The following is a 15,285-nucleotide window of genomic DNA, read 5'->3' as shown; positions in this document are numbered from 1 at the left end:
TATTGATTCAGTTGTCCGATTATATTCATACCAAATCCTCACACATTTACGGATTTACAATTCACATGAAGTAAACTCAAGTTTCCAAGGTTTTATATATTTTAATGTACAGCAAAATAAATTAAATTTCCTTTAACTGCTGGACTTAAGTTCCATGCCAGTCTGCTGACAGAATGTAGTTCAGCTGTAGCAAGCTATATATATAAAAAAAGGTTTTTACTGTGCTAGTGCATTGGATAATGCTTCTTTTATTTTAACAATTACATTCCTCTTCTTAAACTTAGGGATATGCAACCTTTGTAAAGAAAAGGGAAACCTGTTAACAGTATGCTGCACACCAAAGGAAAGTCCTAGTCATGATGCAGACAGATAATAAAGATATGCTAATCATAAGTCATTTGAATGTGAACTGATCATCTCAATCCACCAGATTGCTAGATGAGGGTGGGGACAGTCTTCTGACTTTCTTTGGCCTGATGTGCTTGGAGAACTGCAACAGCTTCTTCAACCTACCAAGAAGAGATTGTTCACAACTGTTTACATGTGTTTCCAAAACAGCAGGAGGGGGAGAGTGTTCCCCAGTCTGTACATACAGAAGTGTATTCTGTGCTGCATAAGATCCACTATATTGGGATTTTGGAAGAAAGAATGTTACAGCCACACACGTATATATTGGTTTCTACTTTAACAAAGCATTTGAGGTAAGGTGAAAATGCCACAGTCCACATCTCCACTTATGCTGTAGCAATGATATTTGGGACAGCAGCAGGAGTATGGGGATATTCAGCTAAGCACAAATCATGCAGTAGTAAATCCTATGGTACAATGTACCAGCAAGACAGACCAACCATGGGGGTAACAAGTGAGCATTACTGGCACAGTCTTCATAGATTCAAAGCCATTCAGACACTAGAAGCATCTTTGTATAAATTGTGGCATACCACATAGATTTCAAGGGTCATGTTTTCAGTAGGCTAAAAAGCAGATGATTATTTTCCATTTTACAAGGGAAACACATATGTAGACCTATAAGTTTTCACATTAGCTTTTACATCTTCCCCAAGCCAAGCACAACTGCCAGCTCAGAACTGATAATACCCCCTCCCCTCCTGAACCCACACCAAAAGCATTAAGCTTCCCCCCCCCCCCCCCCCCCCCACCGGCCTTATGGAGTCATAGGCACCATTTGAACCTAAGAACAAGATGGAGTAGGAGCGACAGATTGTTCCTGTGCCCCTCTAGTCCACCATGGATAGCACCCAGTGGGAGGAGGCGGGGTATGATTGCCCAGGGAGTGTGCGTTTGGGATTGGATCCAGGAGGTGGTCTAGAGTGGTGCAGAAGATCAGGGGGGTCCAGGATGTTGGGAATAAGGATTTTAAAAAGGTACACCCATGTACAACTGGGGAGGGAGAAGAGTAGGATATTCTCTTCCCACATACAGTTTAAAAAAAATAAAATAAAGGCACTGCTCCCTCTGGATGTGCCAGCAAATAAAAGTGCATTCTGTGTTTCTGAAGGCGGAGCCTGTGTGAAATACAGGCAAAATAGTGCACATTCCTACTTGGTTGTCTCAATTCCCTTCTCCACATTCTATGTAAAATGGGCCTATGTCAACGTTATTTGTTTTAATATCCAAGAATTTGGCACAATTTTTCTGCTAACAGGATTCAATCCAGCAGGAAAGAACACCATGCATCTTTAACTAGACAAAGTTCTTACATCAGATTGCTTTAAAATTTGCTAGAAGCCCTGTTCTGGAACTGGAATGCAAGAATGCAGCAGACCATTAGACATCAGTGTGAATAAAACCTCTAACGTGCACGCCCATTATGTACCCTATCACCTGGCAGTTCAGGATGCTTCTAGCAGCTATGCAAATAAACACAGCTTATCTGGCCTATCAAATATGTACTTTAGATGTCCAGTTCAAAAAAAAATACTTCCATAAAGAGAGTTTGGTCAATTATACATAACTTCTCCAATACAAAAAGCTTATAAATTGAACACTATAATGAATACAGAAATGATTCTATGCTAAATATCCACTGCATCACAGAAAAATAGGGTGTGCCACTAAGGCCATGGCCCTACCAATCTGTTGTCCAATACACCATTAGCAACTAGAGAGCTTTGGGATGGGGGCTGGAGTTTTATTTGATTTCTCCAGCCAAAAGGCTTTATGCTGCCCCTATACTGTATACATGGATCATGACAAGGAAGACCCTATAGTCCTAGAAATATACTCACCAGGATATAAAATCCTACCCTGGACCAGAAGTAGGAAAATAGGTGGGGGGACTTGAAAATCTACAGATTCTTCTTCAAGGCCGAAGTTGTTGTGGAATCCATAACACAACATCTGGAAATTGCTTCATTCAAAATCAAGGACCAAACTACATAACCAACTGAGCAGCATTCTACTCTTCAGACCCCCAGGAAATTGGAAAGTGACCCAAACAAACCTGATGGACTTCATCTCAAACGTGTGTAGCTAACCCAAATACCCTAATGGGAGATAACCTACATTTAGATGACCAGATAACAAATTGCTCCAAAGAATGTGACAAATTCCTTCAATTATGGGATCTCCAGTGACCACCTACAATTTCAACCCATAGCAGAGGACATGCCATAGACCTATTAACAGTCAGATTCTCACATGACAATGACCTTAGCATACAGAACACAGTATGGACAGATGAGTTCCCTGGTCTGATCACTTCAAGCTAAACATGACTCTTTATGGGAAAGAACACAAAACTCACTCAACACAAACAACAGAAATCATGTGGAAAAATTGATGCAACCAAATTCTGGACCCACATATATGAAAATCAATGGTCGCCACTAACTAACACTGAAGGATTTCTATCAGAATGGGACAAAAGATGTAAGCACATACCGGACACAATAGCCCCTCTAAAAACAGGACAGGCACAAAGCAGTACCATGGTATGATGAAGAATTAAAAACCCACTGCAGAAACCTAGAACGAGCATGGATGAAAAATAAAAATGATACAGACAAAAGTGCATGGAGGGTTGCACGAAAGAACAAAACAAAAATTAGGCCAAAATAAAATACTACAAATAACATAGGCTCGGATTGCAAAAAAACTATATAAACTCAAATAAATTAAAAAAATACCAAACCAGCAACATCAGCTAATGAAGCGCCCCAGTCAGCAAATGAACTTGCCAGACTTTTGTTGAACTGAATCACCCCCCAGAAGAAGCCCCAGTGGACAGGACATGGGCCGACTTCACATAACCCACATCTGAGACGGTAGCACAAGCACTAAGAAAATTCTCCTCCACCCACTGCATGTTAGACACCTGCCCCAACCACCTACTAAAAACAGCACTGGACTGATTCATAGACCAGCTCACCTCCCATCTGCACTACATGTTTCAGGAAGGCCTGCTCCCAAAGGAGAAAAGCAACATACTACTCGCACCTATCCTGAAGGACACAAAAAAAAATGTAAAGGATACCTCAAACTACAGCCCAGTAGCATCCACCCTGCTAATGACAAAAATAATGGAAGGGCTAGTTGCCCACTAACTAACCAATTACAATCGACAAACACTCTATACTACACAATTCGCAGTCAGGCTTCAGAACACAACACAGCACCGAAACAGTACTAATTTTACACCATTGCGTAACCTCAAAAAGGAAATTACAAATGGAAAAAAAACATTCTGCTACTACAATTTGACATGTCGAGCGCTTTCGACATGGTTGACCACCATATCCTCAAAAGAGTACTCAATAAAATCTGTATCGGAGGGAAAGTCCTTGATAGGATCTGGTGGTCAGGAATCCTAGAAACCAATCAAGAGAAGATGAATTCATCTCTCTCCCCTCCATGGAAAGTGAAATGCAATGTCCCCCAGGCCTCGCCACTCTCACCAACGCTATTCAACCCGATGATGCCCCTCTTACACAAACATTATGCAAACAAGGCTTCAACCCTCTTATATACGCTGATGATGTATCAATCTACATCTCTTTCGAAAAGAATGTTAACAAAATCACAACCAGAACACCACAATGGAATCATGGGCTATGATGTTGAAGCTCAAACTGAAGAAAAATCTCAGTGCCTGATAATCACGTCAACACACAATACCGATCACTTCTCAAACTTAACCGTCAGGGGCACATCCCTTCCAATAACCAACAATCTAAAAATCTTAGGAGTCACCTTTGACCGCAACCTATCATTCAATAAACAAACCTCAAACACCACAAAGAAAATGTTCCAAACTCTGTGGAAACAAAACGTAATAAAAACTACTTCTCAAATAATATATTCCACTTACTAGTCCAATCCATGGTCCTCTCACATGCCGATTACTGCAACGGAATCTATGCCGGAGGCAAGGAACAATTATTATAGAAAATGCAAACAGCACAAAATACAGCTGCAAAACTGATACTCGGAACAAACCGATTCAAAAGCACAAAACCACTGTTCCAAAACCTACACTGGCTACCCATCAAATCACGTATATCATTGAAGATATACTCTCTGGCCTACAGAATAATATTCGGCCAAGCACCAAAATATATGTTAAACCTAACTGAATTACCTATACATAATGCAATCAACGGCGCAAGAGCCTAAGTGCCAAGGACTAAAATACAAATCCTCGTACTCAACCAGCTTCACATACATCTGCCCCAAGATTTAGAACGCAACGCCAAAAGCACTAAAATGCACAAACTCCTGAAAGTCCACTTCTTCAGAAAGTTTTTCCTTGACGAACCCACACAGCCTGAACAGCCACCCACCCTCCTTGCTGCCTGACCACTAACAGATTATTTATTTAAGCTCTTGATTAATCCAAACATTGTAACTTGTCTATCCGAAGTAATTGAACCAACATCCAGATTGGAAAATATGGGGTACAAATGCAGAAATAAATAAATAAATACTACTTTTCTGCAGAAACATGCAATATTGAAGATGCATTCATAACAGTGTCTTATGTTAAGTCAAAACTACAATGGTTTAATACAGAACAAAATTATGAAATACCTTTGCCTGTAGAGATTCTGGAGACTCAAGCATGTGCAGAAGCTCAGAATTATCTATTTCCAGTAGCATCCCTGTGATCTTGCCAGCCAATGCTGAATGCATGGAATGGATAAGGGGGTAAAGTCGTTCACCTAGTCCATATCACAGCAAAAATAGCATTAACACAATGTGAGAGCAGTCAAGAAATCTACTTTGCCTCCTACACATCACAGTCTCCTCCTAAGGCACACAATAATTGTTGTGGCAGATTTAACGAAATGGACAAAAGGGTCCTTTTACTAAGTTGCTGTAAGCATTAGTATGCGCTTACTACAGCTTAAAATAGATTACCGTATGATGAACTTGGACATCCTGCGGTAATAGTAATTTTGTGATCTGCAGTGCTAAAAAATATTATTTTAAATCACAGAGGGGGCATGTCTCAGGGGTGGACATTAAGAGTTTCTGTGGTAAATCAGCACGGCTATGTTAAAGTACACTAGGACATGAGCCCCTACGGCCTGCAAAATTTTTAATGGCCACATGCTAATAGCAATATTACCACATGGTCAATTGAAAAAAATGGAAAATCAGCCGTTTTACTGCTGTGGTAAAAATAGCCTTAGCGCAAGGGAAAAACCCAGTAGGGGCATGCTATGTCCACTTAATGAAGTTAAATATCTTGAAGACAGAAACCCTTCTTTAAAAGGCAGCACCTTCTATGATGATTTTGAGAACATGTGGCTTGTATCTCTTTACCTGACGTAACTACAAAGCCACATGTTACCGTTATGCTTTTTCCCCAGCTACATTTAAAAAAAAATTATATCTATATATCTATACCACATACATATACATACACACACCTCCTTTTGCTAGTTTCCGATTATGCCGTTTCATTAGATTCAATTTTTAATTATGTCAGGACTCTTTCCAGAAAGATTAACAGAAATTAATAACACCCATTATGAAGGATTTGAAAGAGTCTAGTGGTTCAATTTCTAACTACAGACCGGTCACATCAATACCTTTTTTCGTTGAATTAACGGAGGCCTTAGTTTGTAATTAGCTTAATTCATACTTGATGAAACATGATGTTCTGAATAAGGATTTCAAATATGGCACAGTACAGAAATCACACCTTCAAAAAGACAAACAGGATGGAGTCTGTCCAGAGAGCGGCTACTAAAATGGTCAGCGGTCTTCGTCAAAGTATATAGGGACAGAAAGATCTCAATGTGTATTCTTTGGAAGAAAAGCGGGAGAGGGGAGATTATGATCATTTAAATATCTATGCGGCATAAATGCACAGGAGGCGAGTCTCTTTCAGTTGAAAGGAAGCTCTGGAACAAGGGCGCATCAGATGAAGGTGAAAGGAGAAAGACTCAGAAGTAATCAGAGGACATACTTCTTCACAGAAAGGGTGGTGAATTCGTGGAACGGCCTCTTGGTAGAAGTGGTGGAGAAAAACAGTATCTGAATTCAAGACAGCTTGGGACAAGTACATAGGATCCCTAAGGGAGTGAAAGGGAGAGTAGATGGCATGGATGGGCAGACTGGATAGGCCATATGGTCTTTTCTACGTTTGTCCCTCCCCTTATTTCCCAAGGAAAAGTTGCTGGATATATTGTCATCTATTAAAATTATTCTGAGGGACTAAAAGGATTATTGGTTTTAGATTTGTAATTTTGGTGAACTCGGAATGTATATTTACAAGAATGAATTTGTGGTTGTGGAAAAGTGTTACAGATCTGTTATATTCACTGAAATCTGTAGATTCCTGTATAGTCTTAAGTTTGAAAAGTTTTAACTTAGTAATTATGTTTTTAAGTACTCAAAATGGTGTAACATTAAAAACAAATAATACATTTCACATAGATAACTCCTCAAAAGATTATACAGGAGTTATTTATGTGAAATGTATTAATTTTTATTTATCTATTGGTTTTACACTAACACATAGTCATCTTTGTTTGGTCAAATTTTGATTTCAAAAGTATGTGTATTATAAGTCTCTAGTGTGCCTTTCCATGTTATTTTGTGACTAGCAGGTTTGTTCTCACAGTATCACTTGCCCTGATGCAGCCCTGTGTAGGGCAAAATGTGACCGTGTCAGGTACGTGTTTTTAACCCAAGTGTTGTTAACATTTCAATAAAACTCATTTTTGGACGACCTTGGGTTTTGGTCTGCTCTTCTCCTGCTGTCTTGGTGTTTGCAGATTGGCTGCCTTCTTGCAAATGATTATCACACATATATACTGTTGAAACCTTGAGGGGTTGAGAAGCACTGCCTCAGAGAATGGATCCAAGATAGCGTTCATGGAAGTGATAGTGGCCTATTTAAAGTGTTCTAGCAACACTTGCTCTGAACTACCTCATAGATGAAAAAAATGTGGTTTTAATTCCTCATCTTCAAGCAGACTGATTCAAAATAAATAAAGGGTGTTAAGGCATAGCTCTCCAGCTGTACTCACCTAGCAGCTGTTTCTGCTCCTGAGGGGGGGCTGCAGCAAGAATTGATGCAGTCAGTGGCTCCTGACCCTGTACCAGAACAGCCGGCTCCAAAATCTAAATACCACAGTACAGAGAAAATGTTCTGCTGAAAAGTACAAAGAGTGGGCAACACACCTGACCGTCCTCATTACTTTACACATTATTTTTGGCACAAAATTGGGTTTAATATTTATTAGATGCTTGGCTTCATTTCATCAGTGTTTTCCGTTACTACCTGGCTTCTGCTACTTTTAAACGCTACATCTCAAGGTTAGAAAAATGTTTATAAAACTGAAACAAAAAAGGATAAGAAGTGAACTTAAGGTCAAATGGTGACTAGTAGTGCGAGCTTAAACTAAATGCCTCAGGACTTCTCTTATAGATCTAAGAACCCAATATGGTTTGTACCAGGTTATAGTCCGATAAGAGGCTGAATTTTATGACCCACACAATGAGGCTTGTGTATGGAAAAGCTCAGCCATGTGCAATAGCTTGGAAAAACTGAAAAAAATTGGGTTCAAAAGTTTTAAATGCAAAGACCACAGACCTTAGCCCTAATGCAATAAAATGCAAGGAAAGACCTGTGCTATGTTTGGCATGGACTTCCGATCCAGGAAGCTAACTACGCTAAAAACATCAAGTGTTAAACGAGTGCCTCAGAGAAACCACGGTAGAAATGGGCACACAACTTCATAGAGCCGGTGGTGGGAGGTGGGAATAGTGCTGGGCAGACTTATACGGTCTGTGCCAGAGCCGGTGGTGGGAGGCGGGACTGGTGGTTGGGAGGGGGATAGTGCTGGGCAGACTACGGTCTGTGCCCTGAAGAGGACAGGTACAAATCAAGGTAGGGTATACACAAAAAGTAGCACATATGAGTTTATCTTGTTGGGCAGACTGGATGGACCGTGCAGGTCTTTTTCTGCCGTCATCTACTATGTTATGTTACACATCTGGTTGTGTATTACAGTAGTAAAGTTAGTCTTTCCGTGATTTTTGTGCTCTTTTAAAAAGAGGTAACAAAAAAAGCTATTTGGGGTGGAGGTGGGGGGCCTTGAATCTCTAGTGGCCTAGTGGGCCCCACAGATTACCCTCTTAAAAGCCCCAGTGACCATCTGAATCCTGCTCCCCCACCCCATCCCAGTCCTCGCTCACCCCCAAGTTGGGGGAACAGAAAAGATCCCCCAACTCATTCTTGCCAACTGAAGGAAATAAAACACACGTTCAATTCACTTCTAGGACAGGCATTAAAAACCAGTACTAAATAAATAAAAAAAAAGCACTGGAAGAATTCTATATGCAGGTCTTTTCAAGCATTTGCATGATATGTGCACTATATTTAAAGCACAGTTTTCGCATGCATTTCTTTGATACTAAAGCCTGCATTAAACATGGGAGTAAAATTATCGTGGGAAAAAATGCCATAACCAAACCTGTCCTGGGGGTACTCCAGCTAATCGGGTTTTCAGGATATCCACAGTGGATATTCATGAGAGTTTTGCATGCAGTAGAGAAGATGCATGCTAATCTCTCATGAATATTCAATACGGACATCCTGAAAACTTGACTGGCCGGTGAGCACCCAGGACAAATTTGGAAGCACTGCTGTGACCGGTTTAAAAAAATAATGCAATTAACATAAGAAAAAAATATATATATATATTCGAGGTACATCCAACCCCATCACTTTATTCTTATGCATGCAATAGATGAGCAGGTAGCAGAGACTATTTACCATTTCATTCAGATAGCTAAGCTGCCCTCTGTTTTAAGAGAAGCCTAGAGGTGGTCAGTAGGAAAGATGCAACCCAGCCCCGTACCTGAACTGGAATCTGCATTCCGCTTCCGACCTGCTGTGTGTTCCGCATGGCCGTAGAATATTTGTACTGAGGAACAACACGAATTTGTGTGGGGGCCACAGTTGTGCGAGCACCAACTGTCTGTGTACCTATATTGACTAGCAAACAAAATAAATACCTGTAATAAGTGGTTTGTCCGAGATTTCCGGGAATCAGAAAGAAGAGACGTAAGGTCAGACAAATACTTTAATAGTTTTATCATTGGTTTAGAAGTATTTTAATGCAGTGTCTCAGGCAGGGAAAACAAGAAACACCTGGGCTATGCGTTATTGATCTAATGAGTACAAGCTATTAACAGTCAACTCCCTCTACCAAGTTGACTACATCTAAGATGGGGCTTCCCAAATCTGTCCTGGGTCCTCGGTACCTCTCCACTCTTACCTCTCCCTACACTCCTCCATTCATTGGGTAAATCTCTCTTATCTGTACCCCTTCTCCTCCACTGCTAACTCCAGACTCCGTTCCTTTTATCTTGCTGCACCATATGCCTGGAATAGACTTCCTGAGCTGGTATGTCAAGCTCCATCTCTGGCCATCTTCAAATCTAGGCTAAAAGCCCACCTTTTTGAGGCTGTTTTTAACCCCTATACACTTGTTCAGTACCCATGTCTGTTTTATCATTCCCACCTTAAGTAATTCCCTTATCCCCTTATTTGTCCTAATTAGATTGTAAGCTCTGTCGAGCAGGGACTGTCTCTTACGTGTTCAGTGTACGGCACTGCATACGTCTAGGAGAGCAATTGAAATAAGTAGTAGTAGCAGCAGTACTTGCAGACCTCTTTCATCCATATTCATCATGAATATCTGGATTTCCAGGTTTATTAAGTTTTAATATCCTGTCCATTACAATAGGTTTATGAGCAGCTTACAAAAAAACAGAAAGGAAAAGATTACAATATTACAATTTAACACCTTCAGAGTTAAATTTAAGATGCTGCTGTTGGTACATCTGGCATTGTACCATTCCTCCTCTTATTATTTGAAGTCGTCCTTACAGGTTTATCGGCCTGTACGTTTTGTGTTCTGAAAATATCAGCTTGCTTGTAGTTCCTGACTTATGATCTCTCTCTCATTGGAAGAGATCAGGCGTAGTACTTTCTTGATTATTGCACCAAGGGAGTGGAATCATCTACCCATGACACTGCAGCTGTTAAAAGATACCTCAATGTTTAAAAGAACGTTAAAATGTCACCTGTTCAGGGCAGCATATTGGACAGTACTTGGATAAGCTGACAATTTGGATCTTTGCTATAATTAATTATTTGGCTGTACTTTTATTTATTAGGATTTATTTACCGCCTTTTTGAAGGAATTCACTCAAGGCAGTGTACAGTAAAAATAGATCAAACAAGCAGTAGGCAATTAGAGCAGTAAAAATATTCAAACAACAATACAAAGTATGGTATGGTATACTGCTTGCAATGACAACACAATATGTACTAGAACGTTATAATTGGTAGTGAAGGGTAAGGCAAAGTTGTAACATATAGATGAGTAAGAAAGTTGGAAGAATTAGAAAGTAAGGTGATTGATTTGAAGAAAGTTGCACGTGAGGTCAGAGAGATGGCTGCTAAATATCTCAGCTAGGGTAGGAGTGGATAAACATGTCCCGCTGCAGTATGTGCAGCCCGAGTCAATCCTTGTGTTTATGAGTGAGACTAACAAGTTAGTTACTTCTTCCGTTAAAGGCCTGGTTGAAGAGCCAAGCTTTCACCTGCTTCCTGAAATAGAGGTAGTCTTGTGTTAAGCGGAGCCTTTCAGGCAATGCATTCCAGAGTGTGGAGGCTACTCTGGAGAAGGCTCACTTGCGAGTATCACATCGTGTAATATCTTTTGGAGAGGGTGTAGTTAGTGAAAGTCCTTGGGAGGACCTTAGTGTCCTTGGCGGTGTGTGGAGGGATCATCCTATTCTTCAGATACTCGGAGCCATTTCCTTTCAGGGCCTTGAAGATCAGACAGAGTTTTAATTTGTATATTGTTTTTTAATTCTTGTTTTGAATATGTATGTTTTTATTGTACCCCAACTCGAGTAAAGACGGGATATAAATAATAAACTTAAGACAATATTCCATCCGTCATGATTACATACTGGAAAATACAGTGTCTCAAAGCTAATCAAAAATCACTAAAGTCACTAAAAAGGTTTTGAGATCTTCCTTGAACTTTACTGGGAGTGCTGCTTGCACAAAGGAGGAAGAAGGGCATCCAGAGTGTTAGACCAACCACATTAAAAACTATTTCTTATATGTTGTGAGCAAGTATGGTGAAAACTTGGTATAACTTTTATTGAATTGGGATTATCTGAGGGCTCAGGCAGGGCAAGCTGGTATGGGATGAGGACTCAGGAGAGAAAAGATGGCAAACCAGTATGATGAATTTTATGAACAAGAGACATCTTAAAAATGATTTTCTGGGAAGAGGCAGCCAGTTAACCCTTTAAGAAAGAGGGGATACATGAATAAATGTTTTGGATCCGGTAACAAGATTTGAATAATTTGCAACCTGAAAACCCTAAAATCTAACTGCCTACGGGGTTCCCAGGACAGGTTTGGGAAGCCTTATGAGCACATGCTTCTACTATAAAACAACCCATACCACATAAGACTGTGCCCAGTAGTGGTGGCCAAACACACACATCAGGATATTAGGTTGTGACTCAATATGCACAGACATTACCATTCTAAAACACAGAAACATTTGCCCTCTAAACACAAAAAATACAATAAACAAGATGATTCACTAAAGCAAACTCAATTGAGTGCACTGCAAAACTTAGAACATAATGGAAAAAGTCAGAAACTCTGCCTGTGAAAAACTTGATGAATCCAAGTCCCGAGACATCTCTCAACATTTGTATTCGTTTATCACACTGAGAAATGCTCACTTGCCCCCCTCGCATCCACACTCACCCACTCGCTGATTCTGGGGTGGAACCCGAGGCACCTGCGTCGATGCCTGCCTCATAGTGCTAATATTGGCAGGCACACGTCTCGGAGCTGACGCTCGCATCACTGGAGCGGCTGTATGGTAGTTCACTGTAACAACACAAGAACTTTACCATTCTAAGAAGCCACGAAATGAAAATGTTAACGCTTGTATAAAAGCAGTACTAGAAGAGGTTATTTAGATGACAATTAAAAAAAAAAAAAAAAAGGTTTCCCGATGAACTGACTTAAAAAAAAAAAACCACACAATTCTGAAGCTATAAAAGGGCACCATCTCTTCCCTTCTCAGCAGACCCTGTTAGTGATCAGCCCTAGTGTTATTCAATGTAATAAGGCCCAGAATGCTTATTAATTCGTGGAAATTGCTAAAAGCTTGTTCCAATTCCTATATGTGATACTTAGGGATTTGTGCTATACATGGAGGAATTAGACCTTGCCTGCTAATTTTCTTTCCTTTGGTTTCCTCCAGACCAGGTCAGAAAAGTGGTTATGCACTCTTTCCAGCAGATGGAGAGCGAGAAAACACTAGCCTCAAAGTGAGCCCATAAGTGCTCTGTGCATCCCATACCGGACAGTAATTTTGATAAAGCTAGATGAGTACGCCCCTCAATCTTCCCTTTTATTATTAACCAAGAACATTATACAAAAAAAGATATGAGTTTTTTTTTAATAAGACACATCAAGAAAGTAGATGAAATAGAGGCCTCGCTGAACATTCCCGGCTCTTTTGCCTACTTTTTTTTCTTTTTTTAATGCACTGCTGCTTCTTTTGGAACTGAACTTCCCCGACAATGGCTGAAAACTTGGGAGGTTTCTGACCTAGTCTGGAGGAATAAAGGAAAGAAAATTAGCAGGTAAGAGCTCATTTCTCCTTCCTTAGCATTTCTCCAAACCAATTCAGACAAGTGGGAAGTACCGAAGCAGTAAACTTCACAAGGCAGGGGCTATTAAGCCCATGGACAGCATCCACCAGCCAAAACTGTTTCGTCTGGACATCCAGGCGATGTTTTGCAAAGGAATGTAATGATGCCCAAGTGGCTGTCCTACAGATGCCCAGGGGTAGTAGCAGATCACACTCTGCCCAGGAGGCTGCATGCCCCCTAGTGGTGTGTGCTTTAAGCACAGAAGAAACCAGATGCCCTCTGATGAGATATGCAGAGGCAATGGCCTCCCTTAGACATCTTGGACTGGAAAACTTGGAGGCCACTTCTCCCTTTCTCTGGCCTCCAAAGAGAACAAAACCTATCCGACCTCTGAAACTCCTCTGTCCTCCTAACGTATTTCCCCAAGGACTATGGATATCCAGATGATGGAGCCTGCTTCTGCCTAAAATCAGCAACACTATCACTTGGTTCACTTGGAATGGGGGCACCACTTTAGGCAAGAAAGAAGGGATCATCTAGATGCATTCAGATGACCGCCTTTTCCCTATGAAAAACACCAGGAACCACTTCCTGCATGAGAGGGCTTGCAGCTCAAAATCTCATCTCACACAGCAGATCACCACCAGGAAACACTGTCGTCGGCGTCACATCCTTCAGGGTTGCCACTGAAAACAGATTGAAAGGCGAGTCAATCAGGGCTGACAAAGAGAGGTTCAAATCACAGACAGGAAACAAGGCTTAAGCAGCTCCCCCCCCACCTAGAAAACAGCTAAGACAGGACCCCAATAACAAGCTAAAGCTGTGCACTGCAAACACATCCTCTTGCTCAGGCTTGAACAGACTTCGTTTAATCAAAAATAGATTGTCACAATGTTGCAAATTTTCATGCTGTCTAGATCATCGTCTCGTTGCTTATAGAACAGCAGCAGCAATAGGCCAAAAAAACCCTAGTTTCCAAACTTCACCCTCCCCATGTGCTGGGAAGGTCTGCTTGCGTTGTTTCACGTGTGTCTACTTTTTTTTTTTCTTGTCTTTTGAATTTTTATTTTATTTATTTATTGCATTTGTACCACACATTATCCCACCTTTTTGCAGGCTCAATGTGGCTTACAGAGGGTTATTATGATATAGTCATTACATGATCTTAAATACAGTCGGTAATAAGCTGAAGGTAGATGAGGATTTAAATGGAAAGGTGATAGGTAAGGTCGTTTGAGAGGTGTTTTTGAAGCACTTGGGTGGTTTAGGAGTGATTAGTTTAATTAGGATGTCTTTTGTAGGCTTTGTTGAAGAGATGTGTCTTCAAAGATTTGCGAAAGCTGGTTAAGTTGTCCCTGGTTTTCAGGGCCATGGGTAGTGCATTCCATATCTGTGTGCTTTTGTATGCAAAGGTAGTAGCATATGCCTGTTTGTATTTAATTCCTTTACAGCTGGGGAAGTTCAAATGGAGGAATGAATGAGCAGGTTATGCCAGCTCAAGTTTCCTCTCCAGGAATAGGAAGGGGAAGCCAAGACACAATGCCACACAATCCTTTGGTCTGACAGACTGCCACTGTGGGGGGAGGGGGGCAGCTTCTCCAGGTGGGACACCTCCTAAGGGCTTGGAGGCCCATCCCCAGTGCTACTGCTGCTTAAGAAAAATCTTTTTTTTCCTTCACTTAATACCTAGGAAGACTTCAGCCCAGAGGATCAATAGAGGAAACTCCTACAGCCCCCCTCCAAGATCCTTTCTCATAGTCTACCTCACAAGAGCTGGGCTGCAAAGGCACCTATCATCTGCTGGAGACTGAGAAATACTGGCTGGCTGCACAGAGTACTTATAGGCTCACTGAGGCCAGTGTTTCAGTCTTCATTTGCTGGTAGGAGTGCATAACCTGCTCGTCTGAACTGGTCTGGAGGAATACTAAGGAAGGGCTTATTAATTATGCCAACTGTAAACTGGTGGAAGGCATTAAACGAGGTGAAATTATCCAGGCGAATTTCAGAGAATGAAATGGACAAAAATCACCTATGTGTGTGGGGTTAGGAGGGATGATACACTCACTCATTCCCCACAGCCCCTCTGATCTCTTCACTTAC

The 15,285-nt window shown here is 41.0% G+C and overlaps 1 protein-coding gene across 4 annotated transcripts in view; it reads right to left on the bottom strand.

Moving 5' to 3' along the window:
- The window catches only part of PABPC1L (poly(A) binding protein cytoplasmic 1 like), a 65,275-nt gene continuing 49,990 nt past the window's right edge, over positions 1-15,285 (bottom strand). The window contains exons 11-16 of one of the 4 annotated variants that reach the window (XM_030212941.1): positions 13,815-13,871; positions 12,287-12,412; positions 9,339-9,475; positions 7,503-7,596; positions 5,050-5,180; positions 1-509 (exon numbers count right to left, since the gene is read on the bottom strand). In XM_030212941.1, the coding sequence (XP_030068801.1) occupies positions 435-509; positions 5,050-5,180; positions 7,503-7,596; positions 9,339-9,475; positions 12,287-12,412; positions 13,815-13,871 (620 nt within the window). In that variant the 3' untranslated portion in view covers positions 1-434. Of the gene's footprint in view, positions 510-5,049; positions 5,181-7,502; positions 7,597-9,338; positions 9,476-10,115; positions 10,525-12,286; positions 12,413-13,814; positions 13,872-15,285 lie in introns of those variants that run through there. The other 3 variants (XM_030212942.1, XM_030212943.1, XM_030212944.1) reach the window with 3 other exon arrangements.

This window comes from Microcaecilia unicolor, chromosome 8 (assembly GCF_901765095.1).
Source record: "Microcaecilia unicolor chromosome 8, aMicUni1.1, whole genome shotgun sequence".
Lineage (NCBI taxonomy): Eukaryota > Metazoa > Chordata > Amphibia > Gymnophiona > Siphonopidae > Microcaecilia > Microcaecilia unicolor.
Note: the sequence above shows the minus strand (reverse complement) of the source record. Positions and strands in the feature narration are given on the sequence as shown.